Source organism: Larus michahellis, chromosome 4, assembly GCF_964199755.1.
Source record: "Larus michahellis chromosome 4, bLarMic1.1, whole genome shotgun sequence".
Taxonomy (NCBI): domain Eukaryota; kingdom Metazoa; phylum Chordata; class Aves; order Charadriiformes; family Laridae; genus Larus; species Larus michahellis.
Genome location: NC_133899.1, coordinates 39,806,320 through 39,833,401, shown reverse-complemented (window position 1 = coordinate 39,833,401; position 27,082 = coordinate 39,806,320). Strand labels below are relative to the sequence as shown.

At 39.5% G+C, this 27,082-nt stretch overlaps 1 protein-coding gene across 7 annotated transcripts in view; it reads left to right on the top strand.

The window, feature by feature from the left end:
• Window positions 1-27,082, top strand: part of UNC79 (unc-79 homolog, NALCN channel complex subunit) — a 112,796-nt gene that overhangs the window by 22,343 nt on the left and 63,371 nt on the right. For 5 of the 7 annotated variants that reach the window (XM_074584139.1, XM_074584136.1, XM_074584138.1 and 2 more), the window contains exons 9-27: window positions 1,642-1,730; window positions 2,878-2,918; window positions 4,153-4,181; window positions 5,237-5,466; window positions 5,802-5,973; window positions 7,785-8,015; window positions 9,931-10,121; window positions 11,277-11,400; window positions 12,603-12,743; window positions 14,122-14,343; window positions 14,961-15,188; window positions 15,995-16,136; window positions 16,560-16,639; window positions 16,724-16,872; window positions 17,871-18,028; window positions 18,392-18,573; window positions 19,033-19,234; window positions 20,815-20,994; window positions 22,047-22,112. In XM_074584139.1, the coding sequence (XP_074440240.1) occupies window positions 1,642-1,730; window positions 2,878-2,918; window positions 4,153-4,181; window positions 5,237-5,466; window positions 5,802-5,973; window positions 7,785-8,015; window positions 9,931-10,121; window positions 11,277-11,400; window positions 12,603-12,743; window positions 14,122-14,343; window positions 14,961-15,188; window positions 15,995-16,136; window positions 16,560-16,639; window positions 16,724-16,872; window positions 17,871-18,028; window positions 18,392-18,573; window positions 19,033-19,234; window positions 20,815-20,994; window positions 22,047-22,112 (2,857 nt within the window). The remainder of the gene's footprint in view (window positions 1-1,641; window positions 1,731-2,877; window positions 2,919-4,152; window positions 4,182-5,236; window positions 5,467-5,801; window positions 5,974-7,784; window positions 8,016-9,930; window positions 10,122-11,276; window positions 11,401-12,602; window positions 12,744-14,121; window positions 14,344-14,960; window positions 15,189-15,994; window positions 16,137-16,559; window positions 16,640-16,723; window positions 16,873-17,870; window positions 18,029-18,391; window positions 18,574-19,032; window positions 19,235-20,814; window positions 20,995-22,046; window positions 22,113-27,082) is intronic. The other 2 variants (XM_074584141.1, XM_074584140.1) reach the window with 1 other exon arrangement.

The window sequence follows — 27,082 nt, the reverse complement described above, 5'->3', positions numbered from 1 at the left end:
CTGGCTACTGGCTAATCCATGTAATTATTTTCATGAACACACATATGTGTGTTAATATGTGCACAAATATTACTATATACAGGAAACATGTCAGTTACATACGTACATGTTTACCTTGGTATCTTGATTGTCATACAACGCGCCTACTCTGATTGTGATTCTTTGCTTGGAATGTGTCCTAAAGCAAATAGCAACAAAGCTTTGTTTACCTCTTCTGCAGCCTTCTTTGAGGGAAGTAAATGGTATCTTTCCTGTTTACAGATAGGGTAACAAAAAGTAAAATTGCTTGACGAGGATCATGGAACAATTTGATGGCAGAGGCCAGAATAGCATCCCAAGTCCAGAGCATACTACAGTCAGGTGTACAGATTACTTCCATTTGTATCTAGTTAAATTTGTAGCTACAAACAATTTTCCTGGCATCAGTTCTTATAGTAACATCATTACCTCAGTCAAAAAGTTCTTCAGTCAGCCGTTTCCACAGGCTATGATTCTGATAGGGCATAATGGTGACACCTGTCTCACAAGTCCTGCAAGGGACCACTTTCCTGCTTACTCCAATAATTCTCCATGTTCCCTTTTCATAGGAAAAAAAGCTGGCAGGTGTAGCTTAATGTTGTGGTCACTAGATTCAATCTAATCACTGAGTAGAGCAAAATACTAATGAAACCTACAGTTCCAAGCTTTGCAGATGAAATACTTGAATATTTTTGAATGACCTCTTAGCTTAACTTTGACAGAACCAGTCTTGGTCAGTCATCACTCAGAAAAAGGCAGTCTGTTATCTCTTGGAAAGATGAATGTGAATTTGGTTAACAAAGATGAGAAACATTCAAAGAGGTATTTGTCTTTATAGATAAGATCTTGCACTTGAATATAGTAAGAAACATTTTGATTTAAGTGGTTAAGATATTGTGTATGCTATTGCTGTTCATCTTTTCCTTATATAGTACAAAACACTTAAACAAATGTGTATGTAACTGACTGATAACTCTAACAGTTTTCTGTAACTGGCTAATATGGAAGGATAAAAACTAATGCAAGACAAAGTTTGGACCTCTGCTGCCAAGGGAACTTCATTCCTTCACTGGAAATGTGTTGTATAGTTAACAACTATGATGACTAAAAATTAGATTTTGCTGGAAGAGGTGTTACTGATAGAGAAAAATCTAGACTTTTACATTACCTCGTCCTAAGCAATGGATCCTTGAAGGTGACTACCTTTTTGGAAAAAAAAAAATAGAAAAGTACATCTGTCATGACTATGCAATGTAGAGGTGTAACACAAAATACACTTTCTTTCAGAGAGTGATAATACCGATACTGAAATATGTCCTGTTCTCTTCCCATAGGCTCTCTTTTTCAGTTACATCCCTCTCTCTGTTAGAAACAATTTGAGATCCTGTACTGCCGGGTGCTGAGTGCCATCTTTCAGAATACTAAATGCTCTCAACGCATACTGAAGCTGGGTTCTATTACATGTCCTAGCTGTTGAAGATGTCCCTGCTCATTGCAGGGGAGGTTGGACTAGATGACCTTTTAAGGTCCTTTTCAACCCAAACTATTCTATGATTAATGGGTTGAAGTTTCTTGGTGAACTTCAATGAACAAATGAGTTAATTCTTCTTCTCTACGTTTCAGATGTGCATTGACCCATCTTTGTCTGTGGCTTTGGGTGACAAGCCACCTCCCCTATATCTTTGTGAAGAATGCAGCCAGAGAATTGCAGGGTAGGTAAACTGAGAACTGGAAAATGATCAGGTGTAGTCAGACTCCAGAGTTCAGAATTCTGGAGTTATGCTTTGTTTCAGTATGATTAGCATATAATTTAGATAGATAACCCTGTTGAAATATCTGGAGCACACTGCCACTCAGTATGAATAAGGATTACAGAAATTTACCCCATATGATCAGCATTTGCATCTGGCTTGAACAGTAGTGAGTTTTGAAGTTTAGATCTCTGAATGAACAGATACTGTGGGATACACTGTCTGTGGCAGGGGAACCTCATTAATGTACAAGCTTTTGCTTATGAAACTTTTTTTTTTCTCCTCATCCTTTAGTTGTTGTTAAAAGCAGGACATTACAATGAAAGCTGTTTCACAGCAGCTTCATTACTTTTCTGTAACACATATTTCAGATTATTTTCTAGGGTGTACTGTGAAGCAGCAGAGTAAAGAATTGAAATTGGTCCAGGCTTGTCCAGTACCTGGAAAGAATATAGCCTGAGATGAATTAACCTCACTTATTCTTTTTTTTTTTTTAAATGCTAATTGGATTTGCATTACTTTCCAAGATCATCTAATACTTATAGGGAGTTCCAATCATTAGTTCAAATGGACAAGGTTACAGGTAGTTCAGAAGCTACATGAGGGTTTTTTTTTTGTCCCCAGTTTAAGACACCTTTATATCACACCAGCTGTAGGAAAAGCAATTACATCTCACCTTAGGTTTTTAAGTCATTATTGATTTAAAGCTGCAGGAGGAAGTAATGGATCTGGTAGAAGCATAGCTTCTAAGGAGACTCATGGAAAATATTTTTTCCTACGTTTGTCTGTTATTCTTCACTATCATTCCTTAGCCCTCAGACTTTCGGAGCACACACAATTTTAAATTCATAAATTTATGCCTTAAAAGTAATTTTTTGAAAGCTCTGAACATGGACCAACATTGGCAAAGTGGCAATTTGCAATAAGGCAAGTACAATAAAGAGAGGTAATGTAAAGCAGCTGGCAATTTATAAAACTACATCTGTAAAAAGGCAGCTTCAGAATAATGTCAGGCCTACCACATTAATTTGATAAATTTCCTCTGTGAAAAAATAAATGCATATATAAATAAAAAATAGAAGGCTAATTAGATATGCAATTTTTATAGGGATCACAGTGAATGGTTGATTGATGTTCTTCTACCACAAGGTAAGAGGTATTTTAAGGGTAGGTACAAACTAATCATAATTACTGCTACTGCTTACTGATATTTCTGCATACTGTGTTACTTGAAATGCTGCGTTCTATTTGAAAGGATTTTTTTAGAATTTTAAAGTAGCTTTTACTTAATACTGCTTAATGTCTTTAAAGTGCTATGAAAAGTTGACTAATCCTCTACGTCAAGTAGTATGCAACCCTTTATGTGTGAAGAAACATAGACAATTGAATGGATTTTCAAATCTTGAAGCATCCACAGTTGGGGTGGAAAAAAGGGACTAGTTCTTGTAACCTGTGTCTGAATTGAAAGCTCTTAAAGCTTCTGAGAATCCATTCTATGAATAGAAGGCTGTAAAGGGTATCAGAAAAGGCCATAAAATATTTTTCAATGATCCAGTCATTGATCCAGTCATCGTCCATTGGCCAGTGAAACAGTCTGATATTCTATTACCTAACAGAATGAAGACAAAGTTTGTTGAGAGGCTAATGAGAATTTCCTGGATTTACAAGGATAGTCACATATTCTCTAAAATAACCCTTTCAATGACAGAACAAATACAATCCCTCTGTCTTTGTTCCGCAAAATGAAAATTCTTAGGCAGTGGAGATTTTTTTGCAGTCTCCTTTTGGTTGAATTCTATGGTTGAATTCTAATCCAGATTAAGAATGTTTTATTTACTTCAGGGAAGTACTTCTTTTTACTTGCCCACCTATATTTACTGAATCAGATGTTGCCAGGGCAACAGACTGAATAGCTACTGCTTACAGGTTGAATCTGCAAATGTTTCGCTATGGAGTTACGGACCACAGACATAGTGGCTGCTTCTACATTTTTCATCCATATTCACTAATTTTTCATCCTGCGAGCTTTCACAGGCAGCGTATGCACATCTGAGCCATGTCTCCCACAGCGTGCCACACGAGTGTGCCTACAAGGGTACTGTTGTTACAAGGCTGTCCCTGAGGCAGAAGCATAGATAGAAGGCGGATGGGATGCAGAGCGACACCATGCTTAATGCACCAAGGTTATTCTTTCATTTCAGTGTAGAAATAGCCACTTGGCCTAAGTATACAGTCCAACAGGCTTAGAACTTTCAATAATACCTGGAAACACAAGTTTAGCCTTGGGGATTTCATTGCAGCAAGTCCATTTTCCCATGGCTGCCGTAGTAAAACAGAAGGATCATCATTCTGTGTTGATGTTCTGTATGCCTTCCCCTTACAGCTGAAATTTCTGCTATATGTCAGAAGAAGGTAAGATTCAGCCATTTGTGTGATGGGGCATGATTTAATGTTGTGTGTAGTGTCATTCCATTACTATGTCGTGTGTTCTTTTTTGTACCATTCCAGAATTTCACAATTTATCCATAAATGCATTTGTTGGTGGATGGGAATGATTCATCAGCAAGGTTTCTTTTTGTTAAAACTGCTGATGTTTGATTTGAGTTGTAGGTTTTTATTGAAGTGACAATTAGTGAAGCAATGCAGTTATGCAGTTGAGCTCAGTTTTTGTTCTATAACGCTGCTTATGAAGAGGATAGAGCAAGAGATTAATTTTAAATCTAAGTGTTTTTATATTCTCGTTTCCTTAAAGTCTTGGATTAATCCTAAATTGGACAAAAATTCTACCGTAAACTGTATATTTTTAAAAATATATGGACTGAAAGTCTTCAGTGCTTGGCTCTAAAAGATGTCTGACAAAAAGAATCTGCTTGCAATACATACCAGCTAGTGTGTTTTAATAACATTCTAATAATGAGGAATACAGTGTATGTCATATTCTTGATCTTATGGGGTAAAGGAAGCTTTTATGTTGGGCCATATTACCAGGTGGCAAAAATAAAGGTAGCGCATATTTTGGAGGCTTGGATGATTACCTATGATAAGGCAGATCTTTACATAACATAAACTGATGTGGCACCTTTGATTACACTCCGAAGGATCTGCCTGTCGCTACACGTAACATAAAAAGACATTCTAAAGTATAAACAGGGGTTAAGAGGACTAGTGTGAATTTTTAGGTACTGCTCCAAGCCATAAAGTTGAGGTTGATGACCAAAATGTTGGTTTGGCCTGCTCCAAAAGAAGAGCAACCATGACGTGTAAGTCCAGGTCTAGCGTTTAGGCCTGAGCTCATCTTTCTGGAAGTTCAGTGACGCTTGTCGTCAGGAGTTTGCACAGTTGTGCTTATATATAGTGATTTTGGAAATGCCCAATGCTTGAGCCAATTCCCCAGTGCTAACTCTCATCCCTGTTTTCAGTTCCACTTCCCGATGGTTGTGGCCTGATAAAATCTTTCTTTTTTCCAGAACTGTAGTTCTCATGTCAGAAGAGCTGTTGTCACCTGCTTCTCAGCGGGCTGCTGTGGCCGCCATGGCAACAGGCCAGTGCGCTATTGCAAAAGATGCCACTCGAATCATCACAGCAGTGAAGTTGGGGCAGCCGCAGAAACCCATCTTTATCAGACCTCGCCACCCCCCATCAATACCCGGGAGTGTGGGGCAGAGGAACTTGTGTGTACTGTGGAAGCTGTGATCAGGTAATACGGCAGCTTACGAGGCATCAATATGTAATGCAGGATCAGGCTTTCATGTAAATATTGCCTGCAAATCTTGTGCAAGTTGATTTTTAGTTTCACCAGGATAGGTTGAGAGCAGGGGCACTGAACAACTGCTGTGTTAGCAGAGTACTTACCAGCTGTGAGTGTTGTCCTCATGGAAGAAGTCAGCCTTGAATCCTAGAATTTAATGTTATTTTATCACTATTCTCAGGAAAATGGTGACATCACATGCCTTAACCTCTAGTCATTCTTGATCAGATACCTGTCTCCAGTTCAGGAAAGCTGCATTCACTGACCACAAGCTTGTTTTATAGCTTGCTGAAGGAAGCAGAGTTTCATGCTGAGCAGAGGGAGTATGAACTCAACCGCAGGAGGCAGATGGGCCTCTCCTCTTCCCATCACTCTCTGGACAACACAGACTTTGATAATAAAGATGATGACAAGCACGACCAACGCCTCCTGAGCCAGTTTGGAATCTGGTTCTTGGTAAGAAATTCTTGCTCTCCTTTCTTGCTTCTCTCTCTTCCCTCTCCCTTCCTTTGCGAAGGCTCAGTTTAATCTCTTTTTTTTCCCACTTCTTGGATTTAGTTGGATACTTTTCTGATTTGTGGGTGAAAAGAAGTTCTGTGAAGCTGTCAGACTTGGAGATTTCAGAACTAGTTTGGGTGGAGCTGCTCACTGCCTTCTAAGTCCTGTATAGAGTGTATAACATAATTATTCACCCTTTCAGTTTTTTTATTGACTTTCTATGTGCCGTCATCTGCTCACAAGTGCCCTCTGCTGAGTGCCATTATTTTAATGTTAGAAGGCAATCCCCAAAAGATCTGTCTTTCACCTTTCATCTTTCACCATTACTCTCTGGAAGCACAGCTCACTCTCTTACCTCTGAAGAGGCTGAAGGACTCTTAGTGAGCTGCTTTTCCTTCCTGCCTTCAGATTATTCTAGCTGAATCAGTCCTAGTCACTGTACTCCAACTAATTCACCCCATGTGGGGTGATAGAGTGAAGCCCTGCTGGTTCTACTCCTCACAGTAGCTAGCAGAGATTATTCCAGAATAGCAGGGCTGCTGCTGGCTAATTCATGAGCAGGCCAGGCGGGACCCTGATAGATCCTCAGAAATTTGCTTCTGCAATTCTTAAGGAGAATTCCCCTTCTCAGGTTCTTTCCAGTTCACCTTAAGCTCCAAGGCTCTCTCCTCCTTGGCACCAGAAAGCAAACACCTTAACTTCAACCTGCAGGGAAGTAGAATAATGAAGACTGTACTTTGAATTGGCAAGGGTGTTGTAAGGTGCCTTATCCCAAGAAAAAACATGGAGGAAAAGCACTTGTTAGATGGGTTCTGGTCTTCTCTGGGAAGCAGTGCTGTCAGCTGTTTCCCCAGAAATGACATGAAGATGTCTCCTTTGTTCACTTGCTACAAGGTAGCAGTCACTGGTTTCAGGTTGCCAAGCGCTGAGAGTGCAGCTTTTACGAGGAAGTAGCAACAAACAGCTGATAGATGGTTAAAGGAGCTTCCCGTGTCTCCTGTCATCTGCTGCTTTCCGTTTTTTGGATTCAGTGCAGCAACCTGACTTGAGACTCTGTCTCTTGTCCCCAGAAGATCGCAAGAGCTCACATAGCGGGTGATTAAGGGCTTAGCAGTGTGCCTGGTCTGTGAACTGGGGTACTGACTTGGTCTCAGATTTGTGACAGTTTTACAGTGCAGACATCATTTTAGAAAGAGAGAGTTTGGAGAAGGGGAAAAGAGTATTAATTATTATGTGAGAATTTTTGAGGACTTAAAACTCATATTCCCATCCCAATTGAGGACAAAAATATCAAAGTTAGAATCTTTGCAAAGCGAAGATCACTTATTATACTAAGTAGACATCTTCTTTCAGACTTTTTGAAACACTTCATTTGGTTTGTCTTTTTATCTTGTACATCTTATATATGTGTGTACGTATATCACATATTTTACTGGGCATTACATTACCTTTTGAAATGAAAAGTCATTTTAAAATTCAAACCAAAATGTTTCAGTTTGTCAAAGCATTCTGTATTAATATTTTCAGTGTTGAAACTAAGAAACAAAAAACTCAGTGCTTGTTTTTTTTTCCCCCACTTATTTTATTCTCTGGTTTGGAAATGTTTTGACAATTGTCCTGTGCCAAACTCTACTTAAAACTGATTAGCTCGTTTGTCTTCTATGTAATCTGCATCCTGGTATCTCAGAGAATATGGGAAATATAGAAGACAAACACTTTGCCACATTTAATTCCAGAAATGAAACTTGATTTGTTTTTCTGTCTTCCAGGTGAGCCTTTGCACTCCCAGTGAGAATACACCCACAGAGAGTTTAGCAAGGCTGGTTAGCATGGTATTCCAGTGGTTTCACTCTACAGCTTACATGATGGATGATGAAGTTGGTAGCCTAGTTGAAAAGCTCAAACCCCAGTTTGTTACCAAGTGGCTGAAGACAGTCTGTGATGTTCGGTTTGATGTCATGGTTATGTGCCTCCTTCCTAAACCAATGGAGTTTGCCAGGGTAAGAATAATTTATCTGAAAGTACCTTTATTTGCCACAGAGATTAAAGTCTTAGGTATAAAGACCACTTCTCCTTCAGCTCCCTCAAGGCAAAAGAAACCTCACTGGTTGAGGGAGCAGTGGAGTTCCGGAATTTTTCCTCTTCATAGCATTTTTAGTTTTACTGTGTTAGAGAGTGGGGATTATTTAGAGGAATATAAAGACAGGTTGGAAGAATATTAGTTCTTGAAGCTACTGTACATTTTTGATAGCTGCACACTTCTGTTATGCCACTGAAGCATCCAAGCTTATCTTTAGTAAAAGGTATCAATTGTCTCCTCCTAGATATAAGCCTGTCCTTTACTAGTCTGCTTTACTAATGTTTCTCTGTTCTTTGCATACTTCATCTCTGCAGCTGTGAGTTAAGGTTCATGAGATCACACAGTTGTAGCTGAAAGGAACTCTGGGCATAATGATGCCCTGTTGCTTCAGGTACATAATTTAAGTGACTCAGTTAAGAGACTAGTCTGCTGTGGTTTGCCTTATTGCTGCTGGAGAGAAAGATATTACCTGGAAGGCCATTCAGGATGCCTGAGACCATTGCTGGAATGGCTTCTAGAAAAAGTCTTTCTGGCCATTAATTGTGAAGCAGAACTTGCCACTTAACCTGGATAGTGAAGACAGGCAACAGAGTCGGGCATGTGAATGTTCCTCTATAGAAGAGGAAACATCAGCATGAAAATAGGAACTTTATATTTGTGAGGGGTTTAAGACTTTTTCCTCATTTATCACTGCCGACTATACCACATGTGCTTTTGTAAGAAGACTTTGATTTTGTGACCTTCTTATTTAAAGTGTCCAGGGGACATGTTTGCTTTGTTTTCTAAAATTAAGTGGCTGGACAAGGAAGGGCCATAAAGACCTGACGTGATATATTACCTCATCAGGGATGAAATGTGCATCGCTGGATCTTTCATGACCTAATATATGGGATTTGCTGTATATGCATAGACCAGCATGTGTGTGTGTCTTGCTCTGGAGACGCACCTGGCTGTGGGAAGGCCAGAGGGCAGCTGAGGGAATTTGAGAGGTGGATGGATGCATTCAATGTTAGAACTGAAGAAAAAAGATCAGACCTTTGAGGCTAAAGGAGAAAGGAAGGACTGAACCTCATGCTATAATCTCTTATGGATTTTTTTCTTGTTTTGGATCCAGCCCTCTTTTTTGACTTTTATTACCCCCACTGCAATACTTAAGACCAGATTGACAATTTGCCAGATTTGCAAGGGTTCACTAGAACATGAAGACAAACAGCCATGAAATTAGCTGTGATGAATGGGGAAAAAATAGTTTGTTGGCTGAGATTAGCAGTAATTGCTGCCAAAACAGCAGGCATCTCTGGAGCCATTAGTCAGGAAGAGCAGATGTGAGCTGAGGTCAGTTAGAGTAATTAATCTTTGTAGCCCAGTTACTTATTTACTTAGAAGTATTTTTTTTGGCTGCCATCACTTAGAACCTACCCTCAAAAAAACCCCAAATAAACAACTACAAAAGAACACCTGGTACAGGCCAAGTTTTTCAAAATAAAGACCCAGCAGTGTAACAAGTTGCCCAGAGTAAATAATTGAAGGTACAAGCAATAAATCTGTCCCTTGTTGAGAACTGTAAACAATGAGAGGTTACTCTGCGTCATGGCCTGGAAGTGAGCAAACTTCATCTAAATCTTGGACAGTGCTTTTGTGTACTGTGGGTCAAATGAGAGAGAGAAAAAACAATGCAATCCCCACGGCTGAATTCTAAATTCAGGCTGGAAGGTGCTGATGATCACACCCCACAGTTTCTTGGCTGTAACACACTGAGCAAATTTATGGTGCTGGGGCAAGTTACAGAGACTAGAAGTATTGTTCATCAGTATGATTCCTGGAACTACCCACAGGTTGGTGGATACTGGGACAAATCCTGTAGTGCTGTAACCCAATTAAAAGAAGGGCTGAATCGAATCCTTTGCTTGATTCCGTACAATGTGATAAACCAGCCGGTGTGGGAATGTATCATGCCAGAGTGGTTGGAAGCTATAAGGACGGAAGTGCCTGATAATCAACTGAAAGAGTTCCGGGAAGTGTTGAGGTATGTAGACACATGTAGGAACCATTCTGTCGTTGCATATGTTGATTGTTGAGGATTTTAGCACAATAAGATGGTGATGACAAATGAAAATGCTTGTGCCCAATAGACAGTTGTGAGTAAATGCTTCTGAATTTTTTTATGACTTACATTTAAACTAAAGCACTTAAGCTTTGGGAAGGTTTCCTTTTATTGCTCCTGATATCCTCAAATCTGTATCAAGAGCTATCTGTGTGGATGCTTCTTTTCTGTGAGCAAGGCACGCTTTCAGTGGCTTCCTGCAGCATGATGGAAGAAGCATCTTTCTCCTTTTGGCCTGCTTTTGATGAGAAATGGTGGGCATTAGTAGAGCTGTCACTGAAAGAGCGATGGTTTGTATTGATTTAGCTAATATCTTCCCCTGTTGAGCAAAGAAAACACCTGAATAAGAATGGTGGCTGTCTGAGTGGTAATTGCATGTCTGGTGTATGCCTTTGACAATAAAACTTCACATTGCCTTTTAACTGAAGATGCTTTGAAACTGACTGTAAGCTTATATTTGTAGGTATCAGTGTAGACTTTTTTAGTGTAAACGTGGAATAGTGGAGGAGTGGTGAGATGAGAAATTTTCCAGTTTTTACATTGGATGTTGAAAAAGATAGTGGTGGGGTCGGTCTCTTCTCCCAGGTAACAAGTGATAGGATAAGAGGAAACGGCTGCAAGTTGCGCCAGGGGAGGTGTAGACTGGATATTAGGAAAAATTTTTACACTGAAAGGGTTATTAAGTGTTGGAACAGGCTGCCCAGGGAAGTAGTTGAGGCACCATCCCTGGAGGTATTTAAAAGACGGGTAGACATAGTGCTTAGAGATACGGTTTAGTGATGGTTTTTGTCAGAGTTATGTTGATCTGAAAGGTTCCTTCCAACCTAGGCAATTCTATGATTCTATGTGATGTGAGTTCTTAAGGTGCATCACCAAATTCCGATATGATCTTGTGCAGTCAGGACAGGTGGTATCAGCAACCAGCTCAACTCCCGTTGAGGGTGAGGATGCAAGTAAGATTACCGAAGCTTCATCAGTGCTGGTCATGAGATTGCCTTTCTACCAGTTTTCTGTTATATCTCACACACCGTATGCCATGGTAACTCAGTGATGCTATATTTCTGTTCTACTTTTCAGCAAAATGTTTGACATTGAACTTTGCCCTCTCCCTTTCTCCATGGAGGAGATGTTTGGCTTCATTAGCTGTCGATTCACAGGGTATCCATCCTCTGTGCAAGAGCAAGCATTACTTTGGCTGCATGTAAGTGTCCTCTCTTGATGTGTCATGCTGAAGCAGCTTAAGATTTTGGAAAAGAAGAAAAAAAAACAGAGGTGGGGGCAGGGGAAAGAAACCATTTTTTCAAGGATAATGGAACCTTTCTGCCCTTTGCTTAGTCTCAGTGTAAGGATGGTTGGTAGACAGATCCTGGGAAGCGTTATTTATCATGGGCAGTATAATTGAAGCCTGGGAATTCCTTTTACCTTTGAATGTCAGTTGTGTCATAAGGGCCGTTCAGCTGTCTGACTTTTTGCCAGCAGTGGTTTTAGTCTCCACAGAATTTGGTTTGTAGATTCCAAAATTAATTCCAGACTCCAGAAGCAGCTGTAGTTGTTCCCACATATGAAGATCTGGACTCTTTACTCATCAAGCTTTCTTCTGCTCTGGCCCTTTTGTGCTATGTTTACCCATAAGGCTGGCATTCGCCCAGTGTTCATATTCAAAACCTGCGGGGACAGTCATGTCAGATGGGGGCAGTGAATTCAAAAGAGTATAAAATTTTCCACAGCACCTCAGAATAATACCTATATTCTTCATTATTGCTTGTTTCCTGCTGAGGGTTATTTTGGTTAAGCCTCTGGAAAGACCCATTTACCTGATGACTGTGGAAATTTTTATGTATGCAGAGTTTTCAAGTAAAGTATGATTTGGATTTTTTTTTAAATTTTTTTTTTGACCTCATAACACTTAATAAGAAGTACAAATAAGCTCATATTTGTCTGAGTGTTGGTGACAAAATGGATGATGAATATTCCCTCAGTGATTTGCAGATAACCGTTCTGTCACTGTGCTGGCTGGATTCCTAGAATAAACACAGGAATTCAGTTTTAAATAATAATAAATACAGTAAATAGTTATTCATCCAAGTATTGGTGATACTTTTGGTTTACAAAAATACTTTTGTGGAACAACCTTACATCCCTGTGTGTTTGTGCATAAAACTGATCTCAAGGCACACCAAACGGATGCTAACAAATATTTTTTTTTTGTCTGGTTGGTTCTCCGGTTCTCTCTTGCCCTGATTCTAACAGAAATCTAAGCTCGCAGTTCACCTCATTGAATCCCAAAATTAATTGCATGGGACTTGCTGGACTGAGGATCATATGATAAAGGTGCTTGTAGAGTGGCTGGCATTTTTAATCAAACTTGGAACTCATGCTTTTTTATTTATTATCTTTCCTCAGGTGTTATCTGAACTAGACATTGTTGTTCCTCTTCAGTTACTAATCAGCATGTTTTCTGATGGGGTTAATTCTGTAAAAGAGTTAGCAAATCAAAGAAAATCGAGAGTCGGTGAACTGGCGGGAAATCTTGCAGCTCGGAGGGTAACTGTTATATATCCTGCTTATTTTTTTTCTTAGAACAGTTTTCCTAATATAATGCATGTGAAGAATTGAAAAGTCATCTTTCAATATGGCAGCATTTGATTGGAAACATCATAAATTTTGAGAATGGAAGGAAAATGGCATGACTTCTTCAATTAATACCACTGTATCGCATGGTCAGTGTGAAGAGAATGCAGATAGAAACTGCAGAAAAACTGTGCAGTTTTTCCTTAGTGAACTGGTTGGTTTGGGGTATGTTTGAAGTGTATTTGGTATCTTTTCCAGCAATTTTCATTCTCCATACCTTCTATTAATAACCATCAACAACAAGTTATTATGGACAACTTGTCATCCAGAGTCAGCTTTTGTATTCTAGTACAAATTTGGTGGGCCTAGGTATGTTTTGGGAAGGTGACAGAACAGAATTTATTTCTGTTTCCCTGTATTTTTTCCCCATCCAAGAGATGCAAAAATTGATTAAAAGTTGTCTGTCAGAGATTTACGTTCCGGAAGAAAACATGTACAAATCTGTAGGCACTACATGTACTTGGACTAATGTGACCAAGTACACAGTAGTCTTGGATGAAATGCTTCAAGGACAGCAGGAACAAGAGTGCTTGAAAGGTCATATATTTAGGTTTAAGGAACTACAGTATTTAGGCAGTTGATGATTCCTCACATGTGGTGTGCCTGTCTTCTGATGTAGCTCAACAGAGAGCACTCCCACAGTTAGCCCATGACCACTTCTAAACTAAGCTGAAAAAACCAGACTAACTTACTGTCTAGTCTTTCAGACCACAGCTGCCTAAAAATAGACTTAATGTGTCATCTAATTCTGTATCTCCCTGTAACACTTCAAAGTTCTCAGGGTGTTTTAGGTGGCCTACTGTGGTGCGAACATAAATCAATACAGACACGTGCATCTTGTTGCTGTTGTGTCTAGTTCGTTACCTCTATCCTTGGTGTACCCTTAGTTACGCTGTTGTCTTGAGATAGTCTGCTTTATTACCCTCCTGCTATTGAAGTTCACGTCCCTGGATCATGGAGCAGATCATTGTAACCTGATGGCCACTTTACTGCCAGCACCGATTTTCTGTTTGGTTTATGATGCTAAAATTATTCCTTAGTAGAAATAAGATAACGAATGCCAGCCACTTAGCTTAAGAGAATGTATACATCTGTGCAGAATGATTCCTGTACTTCTATCATATTTTATCATTTAATGGCGTTAAGGGACATGTGTAGATTTTGCAAAAAAGCTACAGAATGGAGTAGAAAGGCTGTCAAAAGTTCTTGCCATTTTCTGCAGTCTCATATAGAATGAGATTGCTTAAATGCTTAACAGTCATTTGGTTACGTTGATTCTTTATGTCTTCAGGTAAGCGTTGCTTCTGACCCTGGGCGCAGAGTTCAGCATAACATGCTGAGTCCTTTCCCAAGCCCCTTCCAGAGCCCATTTCGGAGTCCAATACGTAGTCCTTTTCACAGCCCTTTCAAGAACTTTGGACACCCCAGTGGAAAAGCCATTGATTTTGACTGTGAAGACGATGAAATGAATCTTAATTGCTTCATTCTGATGTTTGATCTCATCTTGAAACAGGTACTTGCAGAAGAAGAAACAACCACATTGAGGAGACACTGAAGTTCTGTAGTCACTTTTGGCTCTCCTTTAATCCTGTATTGAGTCCCTTTCTGCTGAGGGATTGGCATAAGTAGAAGAGATTTAAATCTCTCTCTATAGCTGTCATCTGCCTTTACCCATATAGGAGTTATAGGTTCGTGGTCAATGAAGAGAAGTTTAGACACCTCCGTATTCATGTTAGATAGCTCATCTGAGTGAAAGGAACTTCTCCTTGGAGAGATGTTTATTTCTACAGACTAGAAGCAGAGGCTTGCTGATAGGCTTAGATTAGATGCGTAACTTCTGTATAGCTAAATTTGTACATTGTGAATCCAAGACCAAGGGTTTTTTTGATAACTGTCTCCAGGTAAAATTCATGGATCCCGTGCTTGAAATTGTCTATTTAACTTCAAAATCTTTCTCTACCTGCTTGAGCTTAGGCCTCAACACCAGTGGCAATTCAAAATTGTGAGTTCCAGTTTAACTCTTCCTAGTACTGTAATGTAACACTGGCAGAAATGTCGAAATAGGCAGAATAGTTAGTGCTCTAGCTTTTAAATAAATAATAAATCCTTACTCTTCTCACTTTCTTTCAGATGGAACTCCAGGATGATGGTGTCACTTTGGGCTTAGAGAACAGCATTTCAAAAGATATAATATCCATCATAAACAATGTGTTCCAGGCACCCTGGGGGGGTTCTCACACCTGTCAGAAAGATGAAAAAGCAGTTGAATGTGGTCTGTGTCAGTCCAGCATTCTGTGTTACCAGCTGGGTTTTGAGCTGCTGGAACAGCTTGCTCCAAAAGAAGAAATCAGACTTGTGGTAAGTAGAGTAAGAAAGGGCCTACGTTATTGGTGTGCCGAAACTCCTCCTCTTCTTTGTTCTCATTACATTGTGCACAAGGGAGCAAAGCTGTGCAGACCTTTGTCATGGAGGATTTTGGAGGTTAAAGCAAAATGTCATTGAATTGTAAAATTTCCTAGGTTTGAATTGATTCAAAGAACCCAGGGAAGATGACAATATTCATCGAGTATGAACTCTTCCCCCATCAACACTGAAGTGCTGTTTCACTTTGGAAGGATGCTTCCATGATACTGTGTCTTAAATAAAATGTGAAATGTTAATACTTAGTGCTTTCCGTCTTCTTTTAAAGGCTAAGAGTGAATATTTTGAAATGATTAATGATTTTGAGTGAATTCATTGGCCACAGGCAGAAGTAACTCCAGGCTGGTCCTTTTCTCAGTGTAAAAGTGATTGAGGTAGCTCCTCTAACTCCACAGTAGCGTAGGAAGTATGCCCTGCTCCTCTCCGTTACTCCTCTGAGTCAAGGATGACAACTTTGGTGAAACCACCACCTTGTGATTGTATCCACCTCAGCTCCAATATGGATATGCAGTTTCTGTCATCACTTAAATCCATGTTTGAAACATAGTCTTCTTGTCAGCATGCATTTGCTGATGCAGAATTTTAGATGTGCAGGTGATTTGAATGCAGAAGTGTACATGGAACTAGACGGTGTCTGCCTCATTTGAGCTCAGCTTATCACACCAAATTTAACTTAAACAGCAGGATATGGCCTCATGTATTTAGATAACAATAAATTAATTTAACTTATTATATTCTTAAAGGAGCCAACAGATAACCTGGAGGATAGTCTTCTGTATACTAGACCCGAGTTTATTATAGGAACTGAAGGAGAAGAAGAAGACAAATTGGCACCAAAACATGGAGAAAACCCAGGAAATCACACAGAGACCACGGAGAATGCAGGTAGGTGGAGGGCGAGAAGGTTGAGCATTCCAGTAAAGCTTTAAATGAAATGCTTCTGCTCATATAGAATACAAGGTTCTGAAGCAGTGTCTCAAGTCCAGCAATGCATGGTCACTCTTTTCTTATGCATTTGATTCTTTCAACATATTCGTTAAATGGGAATTACATGGGAAGGCTGTATTTACGTTGATAGAAACTATGCCTGTCTCTCAAAAAGCGTTAGAAGAAATCTTGGCTTTTTGAACATGTTAAGTAGCAAAAACACTGCATGTCAAATTCTGTACTGTTGCAACTTTACTGACTGTGGGGTTACTGTGGCTAGAATTAATTTCTCTCTCATCACTTTGGCATTCTTTAGTTTCATTGTGAATCCACAGATGAGAGAACTTTAACAAGATTTTGTGTAACTTACATTTTTAACAGCGATAAAGAATGACACAGAAAGAAAGTTTTGTTATCAGCAGCTTCCAGTTACCTTGAAGCTCTTGTACACTATATTGCAGGTAACATTGATTACTTGTTCGTTTAGTTGGAATTTTTCGTTACATGGTATCATTGTGTTGAGAGTAGTACCTCTGCTTACACAGGAAATGTCGAAGTTTGAAGAACCAGACATTCTTTTTAACATGCTGAACTGCCTGAAGATCCTGTGTCTTCATGGGGAATGCCTGTATATAGCAAGAAAGGATCATCCCCAATTTCTTGCCTATATTCAAGATCACATGTTGATTGCAAGGTATGTTTTTATTGCACATTTTGTCTTTATACTTCATTGGTTCTCCAACTATGTATTTGTTGTTGGCATCAAAGAATTTGCAGGTATAATATGGAAAATCAAGAAAGGGTGGTAGGGAAGCATGGAAAGGTTAAGTAACTCTTTAAGGGCACGTGGCACAGGCTAATTAAGAAGTTGCAAATGAAACAAGGTACTCTGTCCATTATGGCTACTGTGTTATGTACCACTTGTTTTGCAGGGAATCAGAGAATTTCTCATATTGAATAATAGCGTTGTCTGAGACCTGAGGTATCTTTTCTGACTGTACAAAGTAAAATAAAGGAGGATGTAGAGGCAGGCATACAGTTTGTAGGGCGTTAGCATTAAAGCTGTGAGAACAACAGTACTGCACCTTGGTTTTAAGAGGTAAAGGGAGGTTTTTCGTTTAGTATCAGAGTGAAGTGGATTGAAATCGGTGCTTTTAAGATTCTCTTTGGAGCAAGTGACTTTTGCAGAACGCTCACTAAATAAACATCAGGATATGATGTTCTGAAATAGTGTGTTCATCAGTGCTTACAGCTGCTCAGTATCAATTTCACTGAGCATCTCCTGAGACCGTAGGGTTTTAGCAGACTAGAGAATCTGTCCTGAATCTAAATACCAGCAAATTGTGAGCACTCGACATCTTAGTCATTTGTGGATGCACATGATTCATGATACCAAGGCAGTTCATGTGGCTTATGCGCTGAAGCTAGTCATGCTGAAACTGCTAATTCATAGCATAGATTATGTTCCATGGCAGTTCTGCCTTGAATTAGGCAAAATCCTGTCAAAGAAGATTTGCAAGTATCTTTGTCCTCCTACCAGCAACTCTGTAGTATTCACATAAATGCCCAGGATGGCTTATAGAAATTTTCATGAAAAGTGTGTTCCCGCCAACAATACAGTGCAGACATTTAGAAGGAAGGATGTCAAGGGAGTGTTTTTATAAGCAGGCTTGCTCTTTTTGGTCTTTCCAGCTTATGGGGAGTTGTGAAGTCTGAGTTCTCTCAGCTTTCTTCCCTGGCAGTCCCACTTCTTCTTCATGCACTTTCACTTCCCCATGGAGCTGACATTTTCTGGACAATCATAAACAGCAATTTCAACAGCAAAGACTGGAAGATGAGATTTGAAGCAGGTGGGCCAGTGAATTGTACACTATTTGCTCTTTGTTGCTTCACTGAAGAGGTAGAGCTTTCTCTGCTGTAACTGAGGAGACCTATGATAGATATAATAGGTGATTATCTCTTTGCTGCTTGGGGAGTTTTGGAGATAGTCTGGTGCAAAACTACGGCACAGCAATGCAGTAAAAGAGAGGAGGACATGAGACTTTTTGGATAATCTAAGTAAAATCAAAATTAGAACATTTGCTGGGTATTTTTTGTTATTACTTTCTCAGATGGGCACATTTCTAGGAGAGGTATATTAATCAGGACATAAAGAAGCCATTCCCTAAATTAACATGCGTATTTTCTTTGTCTGGGGGGCACGTCTGCTACAGTGGAGAAGGTGGCTGTGTTGTGCAGATTTTTGGATATTCACTCTGTGACAAAGAACCACTTGCTGAAGTACTCTTTGGCTCACGCATTCTGCTGTTTCCTAACTGCTGTAGAAGATGTCAACCCAGCAGTAGCTACAAGAGCTGGGCTATTGCTTGACACCATAAAGAGGCCAGCTTTACAGGTAGGTTCATTATATGGGGAAAAGGCATGTTCAAACAAGAATCTGGGTTTTCATTTGAAGTTCAAAGTGGTTCAGGCATACAGCATCACAGTTGCTGCTGATACTTCTTTAGGCAAGCCTTACGGTCTTATCCTATGGGTAGGACAGAACTTTACCTATACCTTTGTATTGCTCAAAATCTTAGCAAATACTATGTTCTAAATATGATGTTCATTTATCTCCTTCCTTACCTTACTTTTCCATTGATATGAGTAGCATTAGTCCTGATGTAAGGGACCTGGTGGGGAAAAAGGAGCTAAATCTTTATTCTGTACTAAATACCATACTACTGTATTATCCTGTCCTCCTATACTAAACCAGGAGAATTTGGGAGCTTTGACCTCCTTTTGCTTTAAAAGATGCTTAAAGTTTTCACATCTCAGTTCTCTGTTGTTTTTTTTTTTTTTTTTTTCTTTATAGGGTCTCTGTCTCTGCCTTGATTTCCAGTTTGACACAGTTGTCAAGGACAGGCCCACCATTCTTAGTAAGCTTTTGCTACTTCATTTTCTAAAAGCGGATATTCCAGCTTTGAGCTGGGAGTTCTTTGTGAATCGCTTTGAGACCTTGTCTCTGGAAGCACAGCTTCATCTGGACTGCAACAAAGAATTCCCTTTCCCAACAAGTAAGCAGAGTCCAAATCAACCTGATCCCCTCTTATCAGCTTCTGGAATTTCAGCTGCCTGCAAGGGTCTGAGAGAGATGTAGATCTCACCTGTATAGAGAATAATTTGAAGCGAGCATTTTTTGACTGCCTGAATACAGATTAGGCTATATGCTGTCGCACCTTTGGGTGTTATGTTTTACTCTCACTAGGATGCGATTGCCAGCCTTGGTTGAAACACAGTCTGGTTCTGTGATCAGCTGCAACCTGCATTAACTCACTTGTTTTTTGTACATGTTCTTATGCTATAAACGTTGCTATTCACAAAGGCTTAGGTCATGCCTCACCCTGTTCTGTAGTGGTCAGTACAAAGACAGCCCTAGGAGCTGTATGACCCTTGAAAAACAAACAAATGCATGAGGCACAGCACGCAGACTCTTAGGTATGGTGCTTAGTTCACTGTTCCCGCAGTGACAAATGTTTGTGTCTGTCCTGTTCATATGTGGGTTCTTGATGAGATCCCATGTGTCCTTCCATTCACTAGGGGGGGCTAAAAAATAATTTGTGCATGATTGTTTAACACACTGAGTAATTGCAAACTTCCTTACCTAAGTGGTGGCACCTGAGGCAGATCTGTTTCCATCTGAGTTGCTTGGAGGAGGTGGGGACAGCTGTTTGGACAGTGTGTGCTCCCTCAGCAGCCTAATGCCTCCTCCTACACTTGCATGGAGCCCAGTGCCTAAAAAAGCCCAGGTGCTGCTGCTGCAACCATACAGGTGATGGGTGGAACTGCAAACGTATTTTCTTCTCAATATGTGAGTAGCTTGACCCAAAGCTGGGAACTCCTGATGTGGCCTGAGAAGGGAATCTTGGCACTAGTATTGAGCACCTCGGGCAGCAAATGTAGGGTCACATCTTTAAATATGAATATTTGGAAGTGATTTAAAATATGCAAAAGATATTTTTCAAGTTTCTTTTTAACCTTTCTCTTTGCCTTTTCAAAGACATGAGTGGTACAAAGGATCAACTCACCGGCTTTAGTTGCTCAGATAATTAAAGGGTTTGTATGCACTGTAGACATGAGTATAGAAAAGTACTGGTGACCCCATTAAGGCATGCAGGGACACTGCTGGTAACACCATTGTAGACGCAAAATCACATTCACAGATTTTTGGAGGCGCTGTTCAAATCCAGGGTGATAGATGTAGGCAGGATAGGAGATCAAAATTAGTGGCCACATTTGGGTATGAGTGCACTAAACGTGATCCATATTTGCGAGATTTCTGCCATTTTAAACAGAGGGCACCTCATATTCCCTTAGCCTGAAATTCCAGTTTTGGTTTCGAGAACCTGTTTTTATCCAGTCTCTGAAGAAAGAAGTAACAGTGTAGTTTTTTAAACACAGTTACGCAGTCTGGGGTTTTATGGATTTCATAATGACAGCATGCAAATGAGTACCTTGCAGATGGACCCCTTGAGCCCATACAAAGCTTTCTTGACTTGAGTGGGACCTGGGGCCCAGTTGCATTTGGCACTTGGCAGCGTTAGGGCCTCACCATGCTGTGGAATGAATCCTAACTTGGTCAATTGCATTTGCAAAGCTATCACTGCTGTCCGGACAAATGTCGCCAACCTCAGTGATGCAGCAATGTGGAAGATCAAGAGGGCTCGTTTCGCACGTAATCGTCAGAAGAGTGTGCGTTCCCTGAGGGACAGTGTGAAGGGACCAGTGGAGTCAAAGAGAGCGCTCTCCCTTCCAGAAACCTTAACCACCAAAATTCGTTGAGTATCTATTTATATTTTTGTGACACGTCTGTATCTTCTCCCTTAGGATTGTATCCTATTGCTGGGTACACATTGGAATTGTCAATGTTTATCCAATTGGGATAGAAAACTCAGGTTTCTGACTGATTGGGCGTTATTCAGATAATGACAAGTTAGTGAGTTTGACAAATAACATAGGCAAACACTATGTTTATGCTGTGTTTGTTTAAAATGCCAGAACAAAATGCTTCAAGACTAGTTTGTGGATAGATCTTAATTTTTATTTGTGGCTAATACACAGTAGACTTGTCTAAAATAGATACAGTGTTTACAGAAAAAGTCCTCTGTTACTAATTTATTTATTGATTGTAATTATTAATCAGTGTATGCAGCATATGCTAGACATCTTAAAAACAACTGTTAATGTCTCAAATAAGCTTTTGGATATCTTCAGAATTTCTTTGTTAGGAAAACAACACCCATGGAACAGATCCTTCCTGCCAGCTTGTTTAGGAGGAGCTAGGTGCTGGAAATCCATAGGCCTGTATGGAGCGCTGTACAGATACTTTTCCAAGCAGAAATAAAGCTTCCCCATTCTCATTTAAAGAATTTTACAAACACAGATTAGTTTTTATATTAAAATTGGACCTCTCGCATTGTTCCTACCCATATAATAGGAACCAATAAAATATTCAAACCTGGGCGTTGTTGAACTGTTAAGATAAAAGGTAATTATTCTCCAAAAAAACCCACAACCATATTTTGGGGCTCCTAGGTAATCCTTCTTGAGCAATTTCTGATCCTGCACAGGGGGTCCTGTGCAGTGACTCCTGTGACAGCAAAACTGAATGATGGAGAAAACTAGCATTATAGAACATGGTCCACAAATCTGTAGGGCACAGAAGTGACATGTTTCAAACAGTTACACTCACTGCCTGACAACTGTGCATGAGGAAATGAGCATAAATATGCTAGCACTGAATATATGCTGAAGTAGATGTCAGTACTGCCTTTTTAAACAGAGTTGCTCTTGTTTTTTGTGTGTGTGTTTGTTTGTTTGTTTTTTAAGCTGTGAGTTTGACCAGACACGAGCAGTCTGCTCCAGCACTTGGAGGAACACCAGAGCAAACACCAGGTGGGTTTGACAAGGCGAGTGTTTGGATGGAACCGGAGAAGGAAGGCACTAGTGCTGGCTTTCTTGCTGACTCATGAGACAAACTTATGCAAGATGGAAGTTGTCTAAATGGCACAGTGAATCACGCCTCAGCGTGGTTCCAAAAGGTGTAAATTGAACTTTTGCTCTTGATCTGTACTGAAAACTGCCCCCAGTTGTTAAACAGTGCTCCAGGCTGGGAGGAGGTTATTCAGAGGCAGTCAGCTATGCCAGCAGCACCTCACCCTCCTGTCTTCCATTGCCCACAGGAACAAATAAATCTTCAGTAGGCTGGCCCCATGGGTCACCTGTCTTCAGCCTGATCTTTGACCTTCAGGTTTTAGAGAGAGCAGACAGAGTGTTTTTGATTGTTGGTAAATTGCACTTGTCTCCTCTGTATGCTTACAGACATCTTAAGTCCCTTATATATTTACTGACATTTTGTGAAGATGTCAGGCATTTTTAGGATAGCTAGCTCAGCAGGGACCAAGCGATCTCTAAATAATTGTGACTACTAACAGTTCTTGCTCTGAGTCCTATGTAGACTGACCATTTGGAAATGGAAATTTTGGTGAAAAATCTCAGATCCAGATCTTCTCATATTCCTTCTTCAAGACTTGCAATATTTTAAACAGGCGCAAATTCAGAATTAAAGCAGGCCAGTTTGCTGCGTGATCAGCTGAAAGGAAAATACCTTGCCAGTGTGGGTGCTGACTAAGCTGTGAAATGGATTAAGAGAGCTTCTGAACTAGCAGTATATAGCCCTATCATACCAGCCCAGTGAGAGCTGGAAATCAAGCAGATCCTTACAGAACACACTGTACATACATTACAGACAACCCTGTGCAGGTTGTCACAGGCTTATAGAAGGAGCAAGCGAAATAATGGTGTGATGAACAGATGTGTCAGTGAATGATTGTTCTTCATTTAATGTCACGGTTCACCTGCTATATACTGGGCTTGGGGAAACTTGTCACGTAAGAGGTGTCAGCCTCACAGTAGGCATTGTTAGCTATTGTGATTTTATTAGATATATGTTGGTATTTCAAAGCTTCAATTTCCAGGCTCAGGTAATTGATCACCTAAGCTGCAAATTCAGGTTCCACTAAAAATGTATGTATAAAAGGTTGCATGTAGCTAGGAGCCACTGATGTGAAGAGAAGTCTGATAATATGATTCAAAATTATCACAGATGGTTTGGAAACTAGGAGACAAGTGACTGCCCCTCTCCGCCTGCCCAGTATTTATTTCTTTCTAAAATCTTATTTTTTTTGTAAAATGGGTTTTTTTTTTTAAGGTTTGACTCATAGTTTTTAACACTTTGCGTTGGCAGTACTGAGCATATCTGATTCGTCTAAGGAACTGACTCCTAAATGTAGGCCGTACATCTGCTGTAGAAAAACATTTATTTTATTATTATGCATACGACTGGAATGAACCAGTCCCCATGCTCATCCGTTCTTTCTAGATCTAAAACTGTAGACCTTGTCCAGTTCAAATACAAGCTGAATTCAATGCGCATTTTGTAGGGATTAGGCACCAGGATCATGTATTTGTTCATCTACCCTTTACAGTACCTGGGATAGTTTTATCGATAGGCACAGGGATCACAACAGGGATGAAGCACGATAGAATTGTGATCTGATGTTTTTTTGTTGTATTGTGATAGACCTTAAAGAAAGACCTCTAAAATTTGAAGGTAAAGGGGTCTGATATAAGGGACACGTGAATAAAGAGATATAGCTGTGGGCACGACGCTAGATTGAATTCAGGAATGGTGGCTGTATATTAACTAGAAGGCTGCGTGTGTGGTAATGTGAGAAGGTTTTCCTGGGGGGTGTCTGTATGTGTATACCTTGTATATAGGTGCACACACACATACACAAACTGTATATGTATGTGCATACATTTTGAGGGCTAAAAGCCACCATAGCCACTGTAAAGACAGGCCTGCCTTGGTTTTGCATTCTTACCTTGACTGTAAACAGCTTGATTAGGTACAGGACACCCTGTATCCAGTGTTAAAGAAGTGAAAGTTTAGTTCAAGCTTGATACAAGGTAAGACCCATTTCAGAGAGTAGAGGAAGGTTTTCTGGACCCTGAAAGTCTATTGCCTGAATGGGATTGTAAGGTTTTTGTATTTTTAAACAAGCAGTTCTCCATTGCTGGTTCATTGCAGGTTTCTGCATTAGAAGTGAAAGCAGGAGGTGATTGACATTCTCCAGGCTTGATCCTTAGTAGAGCGGTGATGAACTACTCAGGGTGAAGCTCTGTTCACTACGTCCTGCTGTATAGTTTTCAGAGAGGGTGAAGTATAAGAAATGAGATTTTAATGCTTCAGAAAGTGTAACAATATTTCTGGAGAGTAAAATGTCAGGAAAAGTCCTGGAAGTGTTGGTTAACTGGTGTTAGCGTTACAAACTTGTGGCAAAATTGAGCATTTCATCACTGAGCTTCTAAATTATGTTTTTCAGCAAGTGAAAGTAAGATAGGTTAATCTTTTCAGGTTAATTACTCATTGAGTTCTATTTGGAGAATCAGGATTTATTTAGAGCCTCACGATCCTTTGACTCATTCTGTTTTATCTCCTCCTTTGTTTTATGGAAAATCTCACAACACGTAACAGAGCTAAAAATGAGTAGGGCTGAAGAAAACAGTCTAGTATAATCTTTATGAAAATAGTGTCTTTTTGATACAATTTCGTGGAAAAATTTAAGGTGCCTATAATATGTGGAAAGGTCATTTGTCATTTGTTGTCCACAGATCTAAATTTATTTCCTATATACATTTTTAATGTGCTTCTGAAAATGGAACTTGCTGTGTTTCTCATTCTAATTTTGTCAGAACTTATTGTTTTCTTTTTTGCATCTGCAAATCTTGGTCCAGAAAAAGTTTGGATAGAGAATTTTCATTTTGAACAAAGGTTTCCATAAATAAAAAATGCCAGTGAAAACTGTTTGGAATAAAAAATATTCTGTAATATGAAGTTCATGACTTCTTTTTACCAAAATGAGACCAGTAGAGGAAAGTTATTCTTAATAGAAGTGATTCTGAAAATTTCCCCCCCTAGTTTTCATTTTCAGCTATCATGAAAATAGCAGCCTTCTCCCATATTCAGCAAAACAGCCAATCAAACAAAACCCTTTGCTCTCCCGCCAGTAAAACATTAACATATTAAAAATTATTTTAAAAATGACAGACACTGCAGTTTTGCTGGTGAAGAACTAAGACAGATGCAGTTGTACCAGCAAAGGAGTCCCTTGTCAGAACAGCGTATTACATTTAGAGTATGGGTAAATTAGAATATTAAAATAACTTTTAGTATTTGCCATAAATATATAGCTATGAATTTACATAAACCCTAAGACATGTAAGTAACTCTAATGGACTAAGTGGATAGTAGTTGCTGGCTAGTAACTCTAACACAGACATGCGAGAACAATTTTAAGATTATACTTTGAGCTAATCTTGCTGGTAGGGTCTGTCCTGCAAACTTCAACTTAAACTGTTCTTGCAAAAGTAAGGACTTTCTCCAGTAGTTGAAAGGATTTATCATTGAAATGAAAACGAGCAGATCATTTTATAATTCTGCTTCATGCCAACTTGCTTTATCTCAGTTATTTGCTGTTAGATTTTTAACCATAGATCAGAAAATGCATCAGAATATGTTTTAGTAACAGTTAATTGTAATTGGTAAGAGCTATAGTGTTTAATGAACAAACTAAAATTAATGGTGTCATTAAAACTTAATTTTCAAGTATGGCCCCATTTTGATGCTGTCAAAATATTTTTCTGATCCCTTTGATTATCCTAGTGGAAATAGTTTTTATTTATTTTGCATATAATCCAATCCACATATAATGCATTTTATCTATAGAGAAGCATTTAAATTATATTCCTGTTTTAAAATAGAACACTTTAGAATAATCTACTTTACTGTGCTTTAGCCATGCATTTATTCAGAATTATTTAATAAAAAGAACCTGATACACTGATGGGTGAAATAGCTGCTGCTTTTCATGAATTCAATTCCTAGTGTTAGTATAACATAAATCTTTTAGGAACTGTTAAGCACTAAAAAAAGGCCTCACAAACAGGGTGAAAGGGAAGAGGGTAACTCCAAAGGCAATTACTAGAGAATTCTAGTCTTAAAAGTAACTAGAAATGCTATATTTAAAAAAAAAAATGAAGTATGAAAATGAAAGTACTTGCCCACTTGGCAATGTTATTTGTAATGTGTCTGTTTTGCTTGGATAGTGATAGCCAGCACCCAGCCTTTCTTGTGTTTTGTGAGTAGCCTCTCGCCTTTCACACGATCGTATTCCCATGCAAAGTGTTATTTCCATTCAGTGTTTGTAATACCAAGTCTTGGCCGCCTTCTCTGTGAAGAAGTCATCAAAACTTTGACTTTGTGTCCCAAAACCTCATATAGTGCCTACATTTTGGCCCAAGTTGTTTGAGGAGAAATATGGACTCAATGCAAAATGGGGAAGTCTTCATTCTTTGTTTCATCATTATTTGGTAGAATTTTCTCCATCTCCTACCTTTGCCGTTTTGTACATCCTCCACTGGCAAAGACTAATATCCACTAACTTTTGCTGAAGAAAGACTGAAAACTATGCCAAATGAGAATTTGGTGGCAGTGGGATTTGATTCTCCCTTAATGCTTGGATATGAAGGAATAATACCACTCAATTTGGCAGAAACGCACTGGGATGGGCGGATTACCAGCTTGCTTAAATATGGGAAAACTGAGAAATGGAGTTCGGTGTACACAGTAGGTGTTAAAGTGCTGCTGAGTCTGAGGCAACAGAGGAACAATGCCTTCAGAAATGCATACCTATCTCCTGTGACTTCACCATGTGTGTTTGGGCAGAAATGGAGCAATGGAAAGATATTCTGGTGTATTTTGTACCCTGTTTATAGTCTTATCTGGTGTCTGATACCAATAT